Below are 22,312 nucleotides of genomic sequence, written 5' to 3' on the forward strand. Positions count from 1 at the left end.
ACCGCGCGGCTGGCACTCTGCGTCACGGCCGCCCGCCTCCCGCGCGAGGAGCGGGGCGGTGCTGAGGGGACGGCCGTCGCGCGGCTCCCTGGGCGGGCGGGGCGCCTAGCGGGGATTGCCGTGTGTCCTCCCGTCCCGCCTGGTTGTAGTACAGGCGGCTGCTGCGTTTCAATTAACGAGACAGTGGGAGAGCCACTTTCAGCTATAAACGCGGTGGCAGTGCTTCTGTCTGCTGCTAAATGCGTTCCTGTCACTGTCCAGAAAATGTCTTCAAAGCCCTTTTGCCGTTGCACTCGCTGAAGGAACATGGCTGATCCTTGTCATGAAGAGGGTGGAACATAGCACTCACTCAGGCTGCTGGCCTTAGGAAGAGGCTCCATGTAGGGTTAGCAGAAGCTTTACAGCTTTTAATAGCTTGAATCTTCCTGTTATCTCCTAAAGCACCTTTGTGGAGGGGCAGTAGGACTTACTGTCAGTACCAACAAGCATACTTTCCCAGACCTTATTTTAAACCACCTCCCCTGATATTCCTGTTCACCAAAATCATTTGCTGGAGGCTGTGCTCCTGTTGAAGAATTAGGCTTAAATAACTACCATTCAAACACCTAGCCTGCTGTAGGGCATGCATAGCAAGGTGTTAAAGCCAGGTCTGACTAAAATAGATCGGACTACTTCTCTTTGTACTCACTGATAACTACAACTAAAGCAGATGAAAGCATAAGAAGTAAATAAGCATCCTTTTATGAACATTTGGAGAAGAGGTGGGCTCAAGGGACCTCATCATCACCTTCAAAAGAGATAAATGCCTGTTAAGTGTAATCGCTGCCTGTTAAAGTTTATTCTCACTCCGGGGCTGGTTACTCCTCCTGCAGCAGTTTGCTCAAGGCAACTCTACTGAATTGTAATCTCCCACTTACAGAAAGCCACTACCCAAACCTGCCGCTAACATTCTTTGTGGTGAGCGCAGTCCACAAAAGCCTGTTCTGCTGTGAGAGCTGCTGAACATTTCACTGGATCAATCGCCTTTCCTGCTGAGCTTTTGCCATTTCTCTCTTCTGTTTGCCGCCCTGATTGATCAGCACAGGTCTAGATACAGACCATCAACCTGTTATGAGCTGTGGTTACTTCATCATGCTGTTGCTTGCAGAACACTTCTTTGAAATTGCAGGAAGATGGGAATGAGAAGGTGGGTGTAACTGTTAAATGCACAGTAGATAGGAAATGGGTGCTAATCTAAACCTTCATTAACTTAGTATCCTTCTTATGCACAACTAGCATACACAGAAAAATTGATTTTTGTTTTCAGTTAAGGAAATAGATGCCCCTTAACCACTCAAAAGAAAAAAAAAATCCTGTCTTACCAACAATTAATTAGTATTCAAATATAATCAGGATATATCAATCTATCACCAGTAAATTTTGTGACTAGTACAACAGCCTAATATTAACTCAACAATATAGGCAACCTTATTGAAAACCAGACATCATTTAACAGCTTATAGAATTACATGAGATTTAGCATAGCTCAGCAGCTCGACTGCACACCAAGGCAGAAAGGGTATATAGAACAGTCCTGCTGCCAATACAAGAGTTGTCAGTGACAAGTACAAATGAAAGGCTGCAAGGTATTCCAGCAAATTCCCTACAGTGGGATTTTTGTACTTGGCAGGAGCAGCAGTTCAACAGAGCAACTGACACGAGTGCCTCCACTTACCCAGATTTCGTACATAGACAGCTAAGTTCACAGCACCACAAGTCAGAAGAACCAAAGGAGTAGACACTGCTAGTAACAAGCACAAGCGTCAACATCCAGCACAGTAACATAACCTTATGATAGCTAATGCATTATTTAAAAGCAGAAGGTATGCTGGTGACCTATGACATCATAAGTAGGGTCAACACAGCCCAGCAACTTTCCTATTTTATTTTGGAGACACATAGGGTATGTCTCCCATTTATAAACACAGCACATAGGTAGCAATCTCACACTAGTTTAGCATACTTTTCCTGTTTTAGGGAGGGGGAATCAAAACAAACTACATTAGTAATCAGATTTGTCATTCAGTTCCTTATCTTGTATCTCATTATTTCTTTGGCAACAGGAGTTACAGCGTCTCCTTTATAATTCAGATGCTAAATGGACTACACACATTTACCTGTCAGTATACATTATATGCATTACTGACTGCCAAAACAAACTTCTTCACACTAATTTCTGGGAGGTAGATAGTTTGCCAGATTTGGTCAGCCTCTGTGACAGTAAACAGTAATAAAAGCAAAAACAGTTTAACTTTGTAACAACCTCACAATGGCTATCTATGGAAATTATGGTTTAAGAGCTCTTCTGGCACTCTGGAAGCAAATACCAAGTCTATCCATTTCCAAACCTACCAGTGATTAAACGTTTTATAATAAATACTTATGTACCAATTTGAAGGAGTAGTCTATATATTCCTCAAATAGCTGTTCTCACAGCATATTTTTTTTCCTACAAACAACCCATATTACTATTTTACTCTTGTTACGTGTTAAGAGTTGAAAATAAAGCATACATTTCAGTATGAAGGAAATAATCGGGTTACTACAAGAGTAGATAGCTAATACAAACTTTTCTTTAGATTTCTAGAATATTTTCACCTATGCTACTACTTGAAGTACTAAACTATTGAAGTTGGCAGTACAATAGTTCACAGATCACCATTCCATTCCAACATGAAAGAATGAGAAGCCCGTTTCAAAAGTTTTATTGTTTTGTCATAAAAAAAAGTTACAGCTAGTTCAAATATGTACAAGTTGCCATAAAAACAAAGCCATGTTCCGTTATACAAAAGCCAAATTGTCATTATGACATGGCTATAAAGATCATCATTTTTAAAAAAACCTCCCACAGGACTAAAAGAACTATTTAAACATTTATGCTCCGGAAGCCTAGTAGCAGCAGTTGTCAGCACATCTCATTACAAAAATCAGGGAGTGATAGTTGGACTAGAATAAAAGTGGGGCATTTAACTCTCAACAAATAACAAAAGAAGGATCATGGTTGCCGGTCTAGGCTTCGTTTTGGTCTAGGCTTTGTTTTAACAATGATTAAGCGAGCACAACTGACTCCCCTTCAGAAAAAAATCTTTCAAGAGTTAAGATCCGTGCCTCCCATGTTTCTGTTGTTTTCTCATCTGAATCACACTCTGTCTTCAGCTGATTTCAGTTATGCGTTCAGTCCTCTATGCATTTCATTCATTTCCTTCATCTGGGGATGAGTGGGGAAAGAGAGCACCGTCAGCTTGGCTATTCAGTTACAACATTTGGATTCCTATATAAATACTCTGCACTTGGAGCTGAAGCAACATACCATGGCATCATTCCATTCAGTAAGAACTGCAAGGCTCATGCAAATACCTCAAGGAATGACGTTTGTAATAAGACAGGACTAACAGTGCTTCCTGTGGATTGCACAGCCTTTGCTACAGATATGTAAAGCGGTACTTGACTCCAGTACTGCCACCCGCCTAAATCCTAGGAAATGCAAATCGCCAATTGCCTCTGAAGCTACTGCAGAAAATACACGGTGGACTACAGAGATGAAAGCGTGGTTACAGAATTTCAGTGCTTTTATACTCTACTTGAAAATATCTGCAGCACCTAATGCAAGCTTTTAACCCATCAGAACTCCTGATCAAGTTTGGATTCTAGCTAACCTGCACAATTTCCCCAGATAACATCAACAAAAATTACCTCTGCTTTCACGTACTTCCCTTTCCTCCTTCTCGAGAGAACCTGTAAGGAAAGGACAGGTTAATTGCGAAGTTTGATTTTGCGAAGTTTGATTTCAAGTGAAGACCTAAATGTGCTTTTTCCCAACACTTCACTTTCCATACAACACCCTTGAGTCATAATGGTGCATCTGTCCATCACCTCTTCTCTACTCTCCAGTCTCAAAAACAATATCAAGCATCATAGTTTACAAAGGAAAACCTTCTTTTGAGAGTCCCATTACCCTGGTGCATTATTTCCCAGATTTCACTATTATTCTGACAGCTTTTTAGAACTTACCAGGCCAATAATTCCAGCAACTACTGCTAGTACTACGATAACAATGACAGCAATAACACCAGCAGTCAGAGACTTCATGGAAAACTCCGGTGGTACTTCATCAACATAGTAGACCATCACATTCTCAAACGTCAGTGCTTCATTATCGATACTCATGTTTAGCGTGTTAAGAAAGATGGGATCACCTTTTACCTAGGGACAGACAGCAAAAGAGACTTGCTTGTTCAGCTGGCAATAGACATCACCCAGGCATTCCAACAATTTATCTTGCATTAACCAGCACACAGTAAGGCTACTGAACATAATGCAATACACACTCAGTCTTTCGAAGACTTTACCCATGGCACTTACATCTTTTTCAAAGTAGTAGGCCACATCAGCTATATCCACATCTCCAGAGGATTTTTCTGAGGAATTTTGCTTCAAATCAATAGTAACAGAGGGATTTTCATACTGAAAAAAAAAAACAACCCACACCATTAAAAAAGGACTAATTTAGATCCAACTATTAAATACATAGCAAAATATAATAAAATGTGATCCAACTTGTGAGATTACATTCTAAATCAATTTTATGGTACTTCTCAAGCAAAGTTTTTATAGTATAATTCCAATTCCATGTTTTTGGTGAAAAATAATTCTATATATAGACTAAGCAGGCAGACATGCAACTTCCCAATATTTAATTTCAGATACAGCTATTCACTAGTGCTCAGTAAGCAATATTATTTTGAACGCCTACGACAACATACTGTAGCACGTTCACATTTTCAAAGTAATCAACATTTTTTTTTGTTGTGAATATTTCACTAAAAATTATGTGCTTCTTACCACAACACTAGTTATATAGCGTCCATCCAGCATGTAACGACTGGTGATTGTATCCTTAAGAAGTCTGCAAGGATATTAAAACCATAGCTGTTGTTAAAAGCAAAGTACAATTATACAGAACTATTTTTCTAAAGTAGGAAAGGCTAGTAAGATTTTTTTCCTCCTGCAGTGTGTTTGTGAAAAGTTGATCCTAGCTGGCAGACAAGCTCCAGCCCAGCCCCTCTCCCTGCTAGCAGCATGGGAGAGAAGGCAAGGTAACAAGAAAAAACCTTTTACGGGTCATGATAGTTTACTAAATGAAGTGGTGGAAGGAGGAGAGGAAAAAAAAAATCCCCAGCCAGTCTCCAAGCAATAGCTACTCTGGAACCACTCCCCCCCAACCCTGATTTATTGCCAAATACGACATTTTATGATCTGGGGTATCTCTGGTCAATCCAGGTCAGCTGCCTCAAATGTGTCACCTGCCCATCCCCAGCACACTCACCAGGGCAGCAGAGAGACAAAGACCTTGACACTATGTAAGCACTGATCAGCAACAGCTCAAACACCGGTGCTTATCGCTACTGTTTCAGTCACTTCTGCTTTGAAAAAAGTTAACTCCAACACAGCCAGACCCAGCACAACAGAGTTCTGTTAATTCCCAAAAGTGAAGTTGCACTTATGGAAAAATATACAATTACTGTACTGGCAAAAAGCAGATGACCTAACAGTCTTGAGAATTCACAGGAGAAGAAGCTATACAGTACAAGTAGGATTTTTTTTCCAAGAAAATAAGCAAAATAAACTTCACAGCTACAAATACTTCTCTTGCCTTATGACCTTTGACAAAAAGGTAGGATTTTACTTCAGCCAAAAAATAGAGCTGGCCTGTTTTGTCTCCTGCTGCTTCTTCACAATTCCTCCCTCATCTCTGCCAGTTTAATTTTTTTTTTTTGACAGTTTCTCCTTATTACCTATCTTCTACTTCTTCCTCTACCAGGAGCAATCAGTTTCCAAGAGAAGATTAATTTCCATTGCAAATGAAGTTTTAAGGACTTTAATAAGTCACATCCAAGATGTCTCATAAACAAATGAGCTCACACGTTTGACAATGCTTTTAAGCACGCAGTTGTTTAGAAGTACATTAGATATCTGATAGTACATGCAGATATTTTCTCAAGACCTTCAAATCATCACTTACTTTGTTAAAGACTGCGCGTTCAGAGGAGTTTTTCTCTCAGTATGCTTCATTTCAATGATGATCCGCCTGAAGTAGGATGTAAATACAGTTAATATTCTTAAAAATACACGCATGTAAAATGCACTCTACTGTTTCTAATCCCACGAGAGGAAGAAAATGCACTGAGGAAAAAAAAAACCAAAGAAACATCTTCCCTCTTCCCCACTGTTTCCAGAGAAAAAAGTGACAAGTACTTATTGGTCCATGTTCAGTCCTAGGGCAATATTCATACCGATAAACCCCCATAAGGCTGATCCAAACACAGGAAGGTTTTCAGGTTACAGCACACCCTGTTGAGAAGACTTACATCGTCCTGACTAATTGATTGCATTTCAGGTCTGTGTCATGTTTGTCAGTTCTTCTAACGCCAGCTGTGTTCACACACCAACAGGTGGTTCCATTGCACTGCTTTGCCTTGAAGACACCATTATTTTCACATTCAGGATCGTAAAGACCATCAGTATCTTGAAACGCATCTTTGGGTTTCTCACGGCGGCCCGATTTCGTGTTTGTCATTTCGGCTTTCATCAACAGGCACTTGGAAGTCACTAAAAATAACCAGAAAGTCACGTTACACAACACCACACCACGAGCGTTCGGAACTCAGGCTGGGAAAGCACAAGGTTACAACAGACGCGACGGCACCCGACGCCATTACAAGGAAGAGCAGGCACCCAAGATGTAGGTGTGCACAACGTCAGCACAGCGGGGGCATCTGAAAGTAAATGCTTCAGAGCTCTAGGCTACCTCAAACTAAGAGCAAGGTTTGGGTACAAAAGCTCTAGGTTTGAGGGAGAAGCCGGGATGAGTGCTTCGAAGGAAGCCAAGAATCAGTCTTTGAGACACCCTCGCCATTAGGGATGAACTGTTAAAGAGCAGCCACACGAGTCACACGCTCACAATCAGAAAGGCTCCATCACCAGCCGGTTGCCGTGGGAGTCCTGGGAGAACGATGATCCTGCCCTCTCTATCGTTATCTCTGCCAGGAGCTCACCGCCCGTTTTTACACCTCCCCTCGAGCGCAGCCGGGGGGTTCAAAGCAGCGGGCTTTACTCACGGGTCTCGCAGTTGACGGACACGCTGGAGCCGATGGAATTGCAGTTGCAGACGCCGTCGACCATCCTGCAGTTGGTGACGCGCTTGTTCTTTGTGCAGGTGCACGCTGCGAGAGACGCGCGGCCGTGAGCGCGGCGCTCCCGAGGGCGAGGCCGCAGGGGAAGGGCCGAGCAGCCGCCCCGCGGCCCCCGAAGCGCGACGGCTCCTTTCCCGAAGCACCGCTCCCCCCCGGGACCCCTCCCGCCCATCGCCCACCCGCCAAAGCCGGGCGCCCCGAGCCGCAGCCCCCGGCGGCAGAGGGAAGCACGGCCGCCGGGCACCGCCGCCCCCGGCCCGGCGGAGGGGGGCGCCATTTTGTGGCGCCGCAGGGGCCGCTCCGCGGGGAGCGAGGGGTCGCGGCGCGGCGGAACGCGGGCACTCACAGTCCTGAGCGCAGGCGGCGGCGCAGAGCAGCAGCAGGAGCGCGGCCCCGCGGAGCAGCTCCATGGCTTCGCGGCGCGGAGGGGCCGGGGAAAGGCTTCCGAGGAGCGGGCCGGGGAGAGCGAGCGCTGCGTGCGCGGCGGGACCCGGTGTGAGCCGCCCGACAGGTCGGGCAGGTGGTGGTGCGCCGCGCCCTGCCGGCTCCGGTTACACCTGGGACGGGCGGGGGGTGGCGGCGGCACCGCCTCTCGGACTGCGAGGGCTGTTAAACCGCCTCCTCCTCCTCCCCCCGCACCTGGGCGAAACTGGAAAGAGCAGGGTGGACCCGATCTCACCTACCTTCCCTTCCCCGGCCCAAATATAGCCTCTTCCGGCGGCCCAGCAGGGAAACGAGCTGGGACGGGTGGTGGGAGCGCCCCGAGGCGCGGTCGGTGCTGAGGGAGAGGGGGTGAAACTGCGCGGCTCGGGGGTGTCGGAAGGGGACGGCCATCCCTGCGGGCGGCAGAGCGAGTCACTGGGTCTGCCCTCATCTCGTGGCCGTCGTGCCCTGCCCTGCCTTGTTGTCAGCGCTCAGGGGTGTTCGCGGTCCCCTCTGTGGTCGTGCCGTCGCAGGCTGAGGAGTTGGGGATCAACGTTGCTCAGATTCAGTAAACTTTTTCATAAACACTGAACTCTTTAACAGATATCCTGGTAATCCCTCGGGAAATACCAAACAGGAAAAAAACCCAACTAGATCACCAATGCACACAGAGAATGCTTTCTTAAGGATCTTCTTCTATACACGTATTTCAAAAACAGTACGGTAAACTCCATGCGAGGTCGCCGTGCTTTAGGCCTGCTCTGGAGGGGGCTGCTCTGGCACCAGGGTTTGCACTTTCCTCATCTCATCCAGAAAATGCAGTCTGCTTCACAGAACACAGAATGGTCGGCAGTGTGAGAGTAGAGGAAGACAGGCAGGAAAGGCTGCTGCTGCTGGTTTTAGAATTGCTTTCCAAACTATGACAGTGATGCCAAAGTGTAAAACGAAAGATAGGTAAGGAATACTGAAAGCGTTTTCTGATTATTTTTTTTAATGTATTCGTTTCTTCGATTAAAAAACAAATAGCTGGATCTTTCAGAAAGGTATAGCAGTGTCCTGGAAACTAAGTGGTTTTAGTGAAAGAGAAGACCAGAATGACGTGCTGCATTTGTGAGAAATCAATGAAATTTCCAAAGACAGTCGAAACTTCCTCTTGCCTGTGTTTACACTGGCTGTACAGTACAAACACGTTGCCACTCCTTTTTAGCTGCAGACCTCGGATAATGAAACTGTTTAGAACTTTTGTGTGTTTTGAAAAGTAAGCACAGGGTAGCTATCTTCGTGATCATGTCTCTGCACAGCTGTGTTTGTGCTGCATCTTGGGTTTTGTATTCACTGTGGACTAAAGGGCTTTGCTGAAATCAAAGAGGAGCTGTCTCATATGGCTCTCAGTTAAATGAGTGTTCTCAGGGGGTTGGTACAGCCTGCTTGAGACTCTTCCAGAATTTTATTGATTTTTCTTGGAGTTTTGAGTGGCTTAATAATACTCTTCTAGTCTAGTTTTAAGCAACTTGAACTAACAGCATCATCTTAGCAATGGGAAGTCTTGGAAAGATTGGAAAATCTCAGCTATAGAATTTTCACAGTATTGCTGTCAGATGATGTCATTCTGCTTAAAGATGGGCAGGGTCAATAGGCTCAGAAAAGCCCATCTGGTTGTAAACTTCATTTTGTATTTAAATTTATTGTTGTTGGTTTCCTTTACCCCCTCCCCCCCAAAAAAAGAACAGTTCCAAACTGCCTCCAAACTCTGGGCAGGTCTTTGCTATCAGCGTACAAAGCCACCACTTTCAGTCTCTGAAGATGGAACACACTTAGGATATTTGTGTGGCCTGAGGAAGCCTGATTCAGTGTATTTTGGTCTTTTGGGGTGACTCATTTCATGCTCGCTCAACCATCAGCAGTAGGAAGCCCTACTGTAACTGCAGTGAAAAGATAGGTGCACTGTATTGCTTTCTGTAGAACAGCATTTAATTTCACCCCAGTTTGCAGAATGAATGCAGATTTCGTTATCTTTATTTCCTCAGCTTTCCAAATAGAATGAAGTTGTTTGTATGTATCGACATTGCTCAGTATCTTAGAAACAGGGAATTGCTCTCCATGATGTTGTTCCACAACAAAGCATTGGGAGTGAAAAACCATTCTCAATAGCATGAATTTTAGTATCTTTCCAGTTTATTTTGAGGGAAGTTTCTCTATAGAATCCAAGCCAGTGGAGAAGGCACATGGTTAAAATGGTAAAACAATGCAAGTATTTAAATTCCTTAATTACAGACATCCCAGTCAGTGTTTGGAGGGGGAGGGGGGTGTCAGAAATACATTACATTATTCAGTGTCTGTTCTAAAGAAACATTCCTCACTGTACAGCTCTCAAGGTAGGGTCTTGCTCACTGCTTACAAATTGGACAGTTTCATCAGCAGTTGGAGATACCTCTTCTTATCAAATAGCTGAATGCTTATGAAGCAGTACAGTGTAGGCTAGTTGTGGTTTACACTTATTAAGGCATAATTATAGCTCAGACTTATTACAATTTAAATGCTACAAACACTTTACTGGTTCTATCATGCATCAAAAATGTTTTGATCACTATGCTTAGGGGAACATGTAAACCCATTTTTGACAAACTTACGTGATCTGTGCTTTCAGCTTTTGCTCTCCAATTTATATCGCCAGATCTATTTAGAGACTAAAGTTAGTTCGCTTCCCAACTAAACTTCAAGAGCTGTGGAGGCCACTGGGAGATTTTCCACTGACTTCACTGAACTGTGGATCACGTCTGAGGAGATAAATCCAATTCTTTCAGAAGCCAGTAGGAACTGGGGTGATAATGGGACCCAGCCTGGGTCTTTACCAAGTGATTTGGGTGAATGGGCTTGTGACACTCCACAGACACAGTAAATGGACAAAATCTGCTTTCAGGGAAAGTTGCAAGAATCTGTGAGTCACTCCTGAAGCACCAGGAAATGCTGAAGGTGGGGCTGTGACATGTATTGTGGTCAACAGATGGAGAGATGAGTGGGGAGAGGATGACAGGTTTCGCTGGAGTATTTGGCAATCTAGCTCTAACTGAGATTTTTCAGAGGCTTCAAATCTAGCCAGTTTTGGGCGTGCTCTTCTGAGGATGACCAAAGGTCCAAAGGTTTGTCCCTAACACATAGGCCATGTATTATGCCAAAGCACAAAAAACAGTGCTGCTGCTGTTTGCCTACAAAATTAACGATTTTTTAAAGTTTGTGATGATTGGTTAAATCTGATGAACAAGCAGAAACAGTTTTGGACACCAGAATGACAAGTTTTTTGTTAACTCAGATGCTTCCTATTATGATACTTGTATAATGTTTGTGTTCTTTTTATTTTTTGTCTTTTTTTTTTATTGCAGACTCTTCAAGGCTACATAGAATGAAGCCCTGAAAGGACCATAGGAAGAGACAAAACTGGAAAATTATATGTAGTGTCCACTATGTGTTTCTGAAGATGCCAGACCTTCACAAACCAATGCGTGCTTCTGCTCGAATAACTGTACCAACACTGACTTTTTTTTGAACAACATTACATAAAGGCAAGTACTATTATGTTTATTTTTGCCTTGGTTCTAGATCATTTTGAATCCTGAAAGTTTATAAATGTAACCATGTTTGTTTGTTTTGCTGGAGTTGTCATGCACACTGGAGATGGAAATTAGATCAGAGGCAGTGGCAACACTCAAAAGCCTGTTCTCATCTTAGAAGCCCGCAGCTTGGTACTCCATCAAGCTGCAAACTTTGGCTGAAAGTAAGAGTGTTTGAAGCAAGCAGCTGTTGGTTCAGAGGTTCTTAAAACTAGACGGGGTGCAACCACAGGAGAGAAATGCTCATGTAATTAACATGTGTTCTATTTGCATCTTTGAGGATTATAGAAACCAACCTGTCTGATACATCGTGGCATCCTCACCTTTCTTCTAGGGCTTGGTCTTAGCCCCAGTGGGTGGGGTTACTAACTGACTCATCATCCCTCACTTTACTGCACTGGAAACACATCTTCATGACTCTTATACCTACAGAGTATTTAGAACATCTGTTGTCAGCATTCAAAGCTGCTTAAAATGCACAGCATGAGAAGTAAAAACTGGAGTAAGTCTGTATCCAGACTACTTTGTAGCTGAGAGGCAAGCATATTCAAAACAGATGGTTCTGCAGGCAGATAGCTGTCCTGTTTCTCAGTGTGGTGGCAGTACTTCCCTTGTGACCTGGAGGTGTCTGCTATTAAATCTCCTTGTGTTGGATTGAGTGTGCACAGGTCACTACAAGACAAGCTAGAGTAGATCTGTGGTATGTCATTCAGCCAATGCACAGTAGCAGCCTATGGACGGAGTTGGACCTGGCAGTATACAGAAAACATCTATTCCTCAGAGAAAACAGGGTCACAGCAAGCACACAGGCAGTTTCCATGGAGCAGCGAACCTGCTGTAAATCCCCACCCAGTCTTGCCTCACTGCAGCACGTATGTGTAGTCATACCCAAAGCAAAGGTGAACAAATAGACCGATGAGACGAGCAGAAAAATCTAAGCCCACAAACACCACTTAGCAAAGCACTGTGAGCCGCACAGAACAGGGGTAAAGAAGTTAGGTGTGCCATAGCTCACACTGTGTGGTGAAACTGAAATTAATGGCTTTTGTGTTGAAACACCTTTCCTTTCCTACTTTGTCCTGTATTTATTTACTTATTTCTGTTTCGGTTAGCATTAGCTGCTACCAAAGTCCATCTGTTTTTCTTTGCACTTTAATTTACAGCCCTTGTTAGTCATTTTATTGCTTCAGGTTCTGAGGGAGAAAACTTTTACAACTTGTGATTGCTGAATTAAGGAAACCAGAGCTTTTTTGACCTGGCACAGGGGGGTAATTATAGAGCCCATTGCTTCTAGGGAGGGGCATTCAATATTTAACAAACTGTGGCAAGTCTCATTTAACCCTTTGGAGCCTGGACCATTGGATGGCAGTGAAAAAAACACATGTTGAGGCTCTCCAGCTCACAATGTAATTCACCTGTTTTTAGTCTTTTAAGTTCTGCCTTTCTGCTACTGAACTTGAAGCTGTTTCTTTCATCACAGTACTGGGAGGATAGGAGGCAAAATACTTGCATATGAAAACATTTCTTTCCTTACTTCAGAAATTACTGCTGCTACTGTTGGTTAATCCTGTCATAGTCTTCTGAGTGCCCTGCTGTCAAAATAAAGTCTCTTGACAATAGAGAAATTATACTCTCTTAATTACCACTATTGTTTCATATTACAGGGGCTGTGGTCATGGACAAAGATTCAATTGTGTTCAGCAGCATAAAAACAGTATAAATAGATACCTTGTGTTTGAAAGAGTTTGCGATCTGAATTATGCAACCAGTAAACCGTGAGTTAAAGCTGAACTTAGGAATGGGGCACGAGATCAGAAAGATTTACAGAGTTTGTCCAATTACAGAATCATAAGCCAGCTAACTAGACTCTGAAGGCTCTTGCCTATTCCTCATCTACGCAGCCAGCTGTTAGTTCAAGTAATGACAAATTTTCCTTCAGAAAAATACTAGGGTGTTGTTTTGAAGGCACCAAACTTGTTATATGTGTTATTTCCCTAGATAAAAAGATAGATTTATTTACTGGATAGTAAGTTGCCCATATCTGTCACAATATTGTGTATTAATGTGCACATAGATATTAACATTAATGAGACTGTGCATGCATGTTGCTGTTCACTAGACGCGAATGGGAAATTTTCAGTTGGCATGATTTTATATAAACATTTTATTTTATTTAAGTAAAAGCTCTGGAAGTTGAATCGGTTCAGCTATGTTTTCACTGGTAGGATCTTTGAAGACTGGTGTTTGCTTGTTCTTCCTGAGCGGAAAGAGGGAATACCTACAGACCGAAGTGCTTGCATTTGCCAATGCAAATGTGGGTAGTCTCCACATGTGCAATATGCTGGGAGTTCTGGGGCTTGGTCAACACACCTGCTCCTTGCTCCTGCACCTGTATCTTGGGAAGCCTGCTGCTCTGCAGCTGGAAGAAATGGCTCTGGGTCATGGCTGTACAGAGCAGTCTGGTTCATTAGGGCTCTTTGCACAACACAGGATGAAGAAACTGCAAGAGCGCAACTGGGTAATGAATACCCATGCTTATTAAAGCTCACTAACGTGCAAATACACAACTCCCAGTGGCTGCTAAAAGTTAAAATGTTGTGAGAGATATCAGGAGGTTAAAAAAAATAAATAAATCACTATATAGAGTACTGCACACTTCACGTCCTTTCCCCTTAAAGTCAACATGCACTTAAGAGGTGGGAGCTGCTGATGTTGAGAGACACAGCGTTGGTTCCTCATTTGCCTTGCTGTGACATGATGGTGAAGACCTAGCATAGTCTCACCTGTTTATTTTGGCAATTAATTGGAACTCTTGAGGTAAGACTATTTTGTTTCATTTTACAACCAGCACAGAAGAGCCAATCCTTAAAAATAAATCTTAAATGCTTCCACTGTCTGATTTGAATGGGTTAGGTTCATACAGGATATATCAGTCTATTATAGAAGTAGAAGTGAACAGCAAGTTCAAACTTATGTCCTCAGTATTTAATCTAGATGTTCTGCTATGGAGCACCTGGCTGTTCAGAAGCTGCGTGTTTAGACATGCACTGGATTTGCTGGTGACCTTGACATTCTTCTGCCATTTGTTGGTTTAGTCTAGGCAGTACATTTCTTACTCCCTGCCTTATTTCCAAATGATTTTTTAAATATAGTTTCTGAATTTCTCAGCTCCCAAGAGCAACCAGAGCTATTCTTGACTTTACGTATTAGAAAACCCTGATGAATGTTTAGAAGTTCTTTTCAGGTAAACAAAGCAGACAACAATTTCCATGTCCATCCATCCATCACTGACATATACTTAAGTGGCAGTAGAGCATTTTAATTTTAATCACACGGTAGCATTTGTTGACAGCAAGGATTTATCATGAAGGCTCCTTTCTCACATCATTAGCTGCTGGTTAGAGTACCAAACAGGTAAGCCATATTCAGGCTGTTATGTGTGTGGCCCTAGTCCAGGAACCCTAGTGCTGCAGTGATGTGCTGTTTCATGCAACTCCTCTAAATCCTTACTCTCCCTCCCCACATAAAGAAACAGGTTGCTAGTGAGAGATGTGGATTCAGGTCATTTATGTGTTTCTTTTTAAATTTACTGAAACTCAATGTGCTTTACTACAGCTTAGATTCTAAAATAGTTAGCGTATGTCCAGAGTTTCATCTTGAGATGAATGCTTGCATTTCGCTACATGTCTTAAGGAACAGAGTCCTCATCCTGCATGTTTCATTTCATCTATAACGTGTTTGAGGCTGGGTTCCCCTGACAAGGCCAGGAGTTCTCTCTACAAGGAAGAGAACTGTTCTTTTTTTTCCCTCTCATCTCATACTTGGCGATAAGTAGGAAAATTCTATAATTGGAAAAATGCGTATTTTATTGTGAACAATGATCTGTACTTAGAAGAACCAGCTTCCTGGCCTCCTGAGAAGAGATAGACCAGGTATTCTTCCAGTGGGACTTTATCTTTCTCAAACAACAACAAAACCCCACTAAAAAGGATACCGGATGTCAAAGGCATTTGTTTTCCTCCTGTACAAATATTTCTTCTGCCATACTTATTAATCTATATGTAAACAACTCATTCACTGAAAATTCCTTAATTGTTATTTTGTAATTTAAATTAAGTATACTGCCTTCCCCTCGCCTTTTTGGACCTAGCTACTGAGTAGCTGTGTAACCCTGTGTCACATAATTGAGTTCCAGTGCATGAATACAATCTTCTTTTTTTCTTTTCTCAAAAATAAGATTCTGTAAAAATTCAAACACAGATCTTAATCATTATGTATAGAGAAAAGCACAGTTCAAACTGTAACAGCAGGTAGAGATGAAGATAGCTCGACTGATCTAACCTCTTCCTTTAGGAAGGATTCAGAATTAAGTACAGTAACAAAGCCAGGGAGGAAAACAGGGAAGTGCTGCGTTGTCTCGGTTTGAATTGAAACAGTGCCCCCTGATGTTCACTGAGCTACTTGCAAATCAGAGAACTAATTACTTCCTTTCAGATACGCTTGGATGAACTGTTAAACGAACTCCTGGACGCTGTGGTTAATGATATGCCAGGATGAGAACCGGTTAAGTCCTCTGTACCGTACGCAGGATCTACAACCTGGTAAAGTTTTGTTTTCTTGTTTTTACCCTGTTAAATGACTTCTTATCATATACCCAGTAGAGTATGTAAGATGCACAACTCAAGAATACAACACAACTGTTCATTAGCAAACATACATAGAGCTTCAAGGTTAGGCATTAGTAAGCTCATCACCACCAAAGAGAGGTCAGAGCACCTTTGCTATCCAGGTCAGCATGCAGGAGGTTTTTATCAGCCCATGTGGCTGCCTGGAGCAAACCCTCAGTTGGGCTGAGCTGTCAGCTGTTTCTTCCTTCTGGGCTTTTGCCCTTCCATGTCAATGTTTCTCCATGATGCTTCGAGGTGAATGCTTGAGTCATCCCCGTCTCAACAATCCTACCTTAGTCTCTAGGTTCTCTCTTCAAGAAGAGAAATGCAAAACTGCAAACTTTCTCAGTGTTTTGTCTCGCAACTTCTGTTTCCTCAGAGTCTTGAGACAAAGTTACAAGGCTGGTCTATATTACAGCTCAGCCCTGGCTCGTGGGAGGTGGGAAACTGTGCAGGTGTTTGCAGAGAGTGGATCACAATGCCTCTAGAATCTGCTTTGTAACCTCCTTTTACCTGGCACTGCGAGGAATACAAATCAGAAGATGCAAAGAATAAGAATGTATGTACTTCAAAATTACTACTGCAAATTTATGTTTTGCAGAGTGCAAAACACGACAAAAGCTTTCTCCCTAGCTTCAGTGGTCTCTCAGGCTATGCGTATATTTCAGTAACATCTTTTTTCTTTGCCTTCCACAGTTATCAAATGATTGGTAGTAGAGTACTTTGAGTTCCTTAGATGAAAACTATTGAGCACAAATGAGAGTGTGTTTTCTCTCTCTCTCTCTCTCTCTCTCTCTTTCTTTCTTTCTTTCCTTCTTTCCTTCTTCCTACCTTCCTACCTTCCTTCTTTCCTTCTTTCCTTCTTTTTTTCTTCCTTCCTTCCTTTCCTCCTTTCCTCCTTCCTTCCTTCCTTCCTTCCTTCCTTCCTTCCTTCCTTCCTTCCTTCCTTCCTTCCTTCCTTCCTTCCTTCCTTCCTTCCTTCCTTCCTTCCTTCCTTCCTTCCTTCCTTCCTTCCTTCCTTCCTTCCTTCCTTCCTTCCTTCCTTCCTTCCTTCCTTCCTTCCTTCCTTCCTTCCTTCCTTCCTTCCTTCCTTCCTTCCTTCCTTCCTTCCTTCCTTTCTTCCTTCCTTCCTTCCTTCCTTTCTTTCTTTCTTTCTTTCTTTCTTTCTTTCATGGAAGATGATTTATTGCAGGTGACACAGCCTGAACACACAAAAAATCATAGAATCGTTTAGGTTGGAAAGACCATTAAGATCATCAAGTCCAACCATCAATCACTACTAAACTATGTCCTAAGTGCTACATCTACATCTCTATACCTCCAGAGACAGCAACTCTACCACTTCCCCAGGAAGCTTTCTCCAATGCTTGACCACCCTCTCTGTAAATAAATTCTTCCTGATATCCAATCTAAACCTTCCCTGGTGCACCTTTAGGCCATTGCCTCAATCCTATCATGTGTCACCTGAGAAAAGAGACCAGACCTCACTGTGACCTCCTTTCAGGCAGTTGTAGAAAGAAAGAAGGTCTCCCCTCAGCCTTCTCTGAAGGCTGAAGAATTCTTTGTTGAAGAATTCAGTCTGAACTGCCCCAGTTCCCTCAGTTGGTCCTCACATCTCATTTTCTAGATCCTTCACCAGCTTTGTTGCTTTTCTCTGAATGCATTCCAGCAACTTAATGTCTTTCTTGTAAAGATGGGCTCAAACTGAACATGGTACTCAAGTTGTGGCTTCACCAGTGTTGAGCACAGAGGGACAGCCACTCCCCTTGTCCTGTTGGCCACGCTATTTCTGATGCAAGCCAGGAGCCATTGGTCTTCTTGGCCACCTGTGCACAGTGATGGCTCACGTTCAGTTGGCTGTCCATCAGCACCCTGAGGTTCTTTCTACTGTGCAGTCATTCAGTCACTTTTCCCCAAGACTGTTATTATTGCCTGGGGTTGTTATGACCCAAGTGTATCAGCTGGCCTTTAGCCTTGTTGAATGATATGTGATTGGATGTGATATCTATGACTAGCTTACCCAGATTCCTCTGCAGAGCCTTCCTGCCCTCAAGCAGATCAAGAGTCCCACCCAACTTGATATTTGCAAATTTATTGAGGGTGCACTCAATCACCTTGTCCAGATTATTGGCAAAAATGTTAAAACTGGCTCCTGGTCTGTTTCTTCTCTGCTGCATTGTATTTCCAGCAGACAGCTGTAAAGCTAAAGTCTCACTAGCAATTGTGACACTTCTAGCTGCTTTTAGAACACTTGGTCTGCTTCTTTGTCCTGACTGGGTGATCTATAACATGCTGTAATGACAATTACCTTCCTTGTTGGGCTTTCCTCTGCCTCTTACTGGAGACACTTGGCCCTTTCAGCACCATAACTCACCTCCACATTTATATGAAGCAAGAACCTCACAGACAAATGTTTGCCCAGCTGATTATCTGACATTATCTCCTCCCCACTGCCATGTTTCCTGTTTTCAGCCTATTCCATAACGACACTGTTTGTCTGTACATTTACCACTTGATATATTTCTCCCTTTTTAGAGAACATGGTCAGAAACTTGACACAACCCTTCCCTGAGTACTGAATCAAAGAGATGAATGCACAGAAACCTAACAGCAAAGTTTTGTTACCCTAGGTCAGGAATTCTTTATCAGAGGTGCTGGGAAGCACTGGGATATTTCCACCATAAGCACTTCAAAGATTACATGACTCAGAGTCAATATTACCACAGATAGCACATATTCATCAGTTACCCATGGGATAATTATCATACACGTGTCATGTCTATCTCGGGTAGTGATTTATGAAGTTTCCAGTCTTCTATTCCATGGTCTTTTCTATTATTTAGCATCTTTTAGCATCATGACAGTCCAACTGACGCCTTTTACTTCATCCAGTGGTCTTCCTCTCTAGCTGACCGTTCTCCACTGATGCATGCTCAGTAGAAGAACGTCTATTATTACTAATTTATAGCTACCAAAATCATAACATTTGCTCAGTCAGCACTCGGTTGCTCTGAACATCTGCTTGTCCTTGGATAGAGATAAATTATATTGAAGTGCTGGAAAAGCAGGACGGAGGGGAGTATCTGGACATCTGCCTGTTGCATCCCAGTCTACTCCTGAGACAATTTGGCCTCTTTTGCCTTCTTTTGATGTTTGATAAGCCTACTTGTGTCTTTTCATTATTGTGTTTCTTTAGCTAAAGGTGTCGTGTTGAAACAGAGGGAAGCTTTTACAACGTTGCTAGACAGCTGGCAACGTTAAAGCTGGGCCAGGTTTCAGAATAGCTTATTACATGGGGTACAGCTTATTAGAGAGGGCAGAGCCACAGCACCACACAGCGCTGCGAGACAGCGCCATCTTACCGCAGCCCAACCGCCGCCTGCCTAGCAACAGCCGTGCTCTCGTCTGATTGGCTGGGGCGGGCTCCGCCGGAGCGCCGTAACCCAGGGCGGCCGGCGGGTGGGGGAGTTAAGAACGCCTCGCAGCCCGATTGGCTGAAGCGGCAGCCTCCCGCGCTCCGATTGGCTGCTAAGGACGCCGTCTCGCGCTGGGGCGTGGCGTGAAAGGCGGTTCGCTGAGGAGCGGGCGGGTCGTTGCGAGAGGCGGTCGGTGTCTCGAAAGCGCTCGTTGGCGGGAGGCGAATGTCATTGCCGGCTCTCGTGAGGAGCTTTATCGTAAGTGTGACGGCTGAGTAAGAGCCGGCGGGCTGCTGTGAGCCTGCCTCGGCCAGCCTCCCCTCTGCGTAGGCCCTGCTGAAGGAGTAAAGTCGCTTTCCCCCGCTGAAAAACAGCTTTCCTCACGCTTCTCGTGGTATCCTCGCGTTCATGGATACAAGCGAGCTAAAGGAAAGCCAGCTGCCCAGCTCAGCGGTCATACAGCTCGTCTCAGTATCGGCGGGCAGGGCAGCTCCGCTGCAGGCGCTTGGTTTGAACAAAGCACAGGGCAGCACCGCTCGGCGTGCCCGTTCCTCCAGTTAACCGAGTCCTTCCCTGCAGGAACCTTGGCTTGCCACGATGAGACACAGCCTGGTGTGCCACACGCCTCCTGCTGCCCACCCAAAGCCGAGTGCCTCCAGACCCCAGCAGCACAAAAAGCTGGTCAGGCCGAAGCGGTGTTCTTCCAGAAACTGCCGCGACAGCTGTGAGAAAAGGGTTCCGAATGGTACCTACGGACACCCAAAGGCTCCGTGCCTTGTTATTCAGCGCCAGGAAATGACAGCTTTCTTTAAACTCTTTGGTAGGTCACTGTCAGATACCAATCGACTGAAGTGTAGAAAACTCTTCAGGAAGTCTGTTTTCTAAACTCAGTGATAGTTTTGGGATGCTGTTGATACAGATGCTAACAGCCATGCCTTAGGTTAAACGTGTTTTATTGTTGTAGATGATGATCTAATTCAAGACTTCCTATGGATGGACTGTTGCTGTAAAATTGCAGACAAGGTAAACGTTTGTAGTGCAATCTATCTTGAGTGAAAATCTGCTGCTAATCACTTGATACTATGATAAGAATACCGGTTTTTTTTTTTTCCTAATACATCTTTATGGAAGCTTTGAGAAAACTCAATTTATGCTTTCCTCGTTGATAAGACACAACACAGCATTTTGGTGCGAGACAAACATTCTAAGAGTTTTCTGTAGTGTTATATTGAAATAAAGTATTAATGCTTACTAATGAATGTAAAATTTCACATTTTACAACAGTATCTTTTGGCAATGACGTTCGTTTACTTCAAGAGGGCTAACTTCACAATAGATGAGCACACCAGACTCAATTTCTTTGTTGCTCTGTAAGTATTCTTAAATAATTTAGTTTCATTAGCAAAATTTTGGTATTAGTTTGTTGCTTTTTGATTATTCTGATACGCAGGAAGATATCATAACCAGTTTGTAGTTGTTTGGGTTCCATATGAAGAAATGTGATCTTCACATTATATATAATTTTAGTGCATTGAACATTGTTTTCCTGATTTCCAACTTGAGTAGCAGGGATGTTTGCATTGGTATTGTAATTTATAGCATGGACCTCTGCTACAGAACTCTAAATCTCTGAACTTCGTATGGATTAAAGTAAATATGCAATAAAATAAATGCAGGACAATAGATAGAGATAGAAATGTCTTATGTTTCTCTTATAAGACCCCATTTAATGTTTTTGCAAGCTTTCAAGTCATTTGCTCTGAAATGATTCATAATGATGCACAACTTACTAATAAAGTTTCTGACAAGGTGATTGAGTCAACAGTAAAAATATAGCTAAGTAATTTCTGAGAATCACTTTCCTGAATACTTATAAAAATTCCTATACATAGAAACAGAGGTACAATGATGAACCTGCCTTTATTGAGCTCATATAATTCCGTATTTGGCCAAGAAAATAAAGCATACTGACAGATTCAGTGTTTTGTTTCATAGTTACAGAGCACAGGTAATCTTTTCCTATAATAGAAGCTGCTCTGATTTGCACACCAGTGCAGGGAGAAAGGTGGCTGTTTCTTTTGCCATGAGCATCCATAGACCATGGAGGAGGAAGTTGGCTCCTATGAAGGGAGAAAAAACAGGCCCAGAACTGATAAAGAGGGACTAGAAAGGGCCAAAGGGTCTCCTGGGTCTGGGACTGGAGAGAAGACTTATAGTCTTGCAAGAGGGGAGACTAAAAGTAGTAATTTTTTCAGGTATGATTTGTAGGGGTTACTAAATTAAAATTAGGTGAAAGCTGTCAGGATATGCGAGTTCTTACATACCTATTTATTTAGTAGGCTCTTGGGTAAAGTGTTTCAATAATAGCTTCCCATAAATTTATATTTATCTAAAGGATACACGTAAAACTTTATGACTAAGAACATATTGTAATCTGGAAAGACTGTTTTATTAGTAATTTTTCTTTTCTTTAGAATATTAGGAAAAATAACTAATATGTCTTTTAGTGTCAGAACTCACATTCATACAGTGATTCAAGATTGAATAACAGACACAAACATATATGTATATTTCAAGGTATCTGGCAAATACAGTGGAAGAAGACAATGAAGAATCAAAGTATGAGATTTTCCCATGGGCTCTAGGAAAAAACTGGAGAAAGCTCTTTCCTGATTTCTTAAAGTTAAGAGATCATCTATGGAGTAGAATTGACTACAGGGCTATTGTAAGCAGACGTTGCTGTGAAGAGGTAGGGACAGTTTTAATACTGTAGACACTGAAACTACAACAATTAATACTAATTAACAGTATAGCTCCACACTAGCAATTTCTTCTCTAGAGTGAGTAGATAAGCCACGGGAAGGAAAAGATGGAGCTTTTCCTCCATCATTTTTTTTTTCTTCTACATTCAAAATACAATCTTAGAAATAATGGCTTTAAGGTAAACTAGGATATTTTGTTATGCT

At 43.0% G+C, this 22,312-nt stretch overlaps 2 protein-coding genes across 7 annotated transcripts in view; one reads left to right on the forward strand and one right to left on the reverse strand.

The window, feature by feature from the left end:
• Positions 1–95: 95 nt before the first annotated feature.
• SPDYA (speedy/RINGO cell cycle regulator family member A) overlaps positions 96–22,312 on the forward strand; it is a 24,661-nt gene continuing 2,444 nt past the window's right edge. Inside the window, exons 1-8 of one of the 6 annotated variants that reach the window (XM_090134714.1) lie at positions 96–1,186; positions 11,036–11,215; positions 12,928–13,038; positions 15,758–15,864; positions 19,926–20,166; positions 20,311–20,369; positions 20,631–20,716; positions 21,924–22,095. In XM_090134714.1, coding sequence (XP_089990840.1) covers positions 19,944–20,166; positions 20,311–20,369; positions 20,631–20,716; positions 21,924–22,095 — 540 coding nt within the window. In that variant the 5' untranslated portion in view covers positions 96–1,186; positions 11,036–11,215; positions 12,928–13,038; positions 15,758–15,864; positions 19,926–19,943. Of the gene's footprint in view, positions 1,187–7,611; positions 7,744–8,100; positions 8,610–11,035; positions 11,216–12,927; positions 13,039–14,749; positions 15,865–19,459; positions 19,605–19,925; positions 20,167–20,310; positions 20,370–20,630; positions 20,717–21,923; positions 22,096–22,312 lie in introns of those variants that run through there. The other 5 variants (XM_090134713.1, XM_090134711.1, XM_090134712.1 and 2 more) reach the window with 5 other exon arrangements.
• EPCAM (epithelial cell adhesion molecule) lies at positions 1,875–7,714 on the reverse strand. The gene is made up of 9 exons (XM_031598798.2): positions 7,579–7,714; positions 7,158–7,262; positions 6,408–6,648; positions 6,062–6,127; positions 4,882–4,945; positions 4,402–4,503; positions 4,051–4,242; positions 3,733–3,774; positions 1,875–3,247 (listed from the first exon to the last, which is right to left on the reverse strand). Exons 1-9 carry the CDS (start codon positions 7,640–7,642, stop codon positions 3,206–3,208), a joined length of 918 nt encoding a protein of 305 aa, XP_031454658.1. The 5' UTR covers positions 7,643–7,714; the 3' UTR covers positions 1,875–3,205.

This window comes from Phasianus colchicus, chromosome 2, assembly GCF_987193195.1.
Source record: "Phasianus colchicus chromosome 2, bPhaCol1.hap1.1, whole genome shotgun sequence".
Lineage (NCBI taxonomy): Eukaryota > Metazoa > Chordata > Aves > Galliformes > Phasianidae > Phasianus > Phasianus colchicus.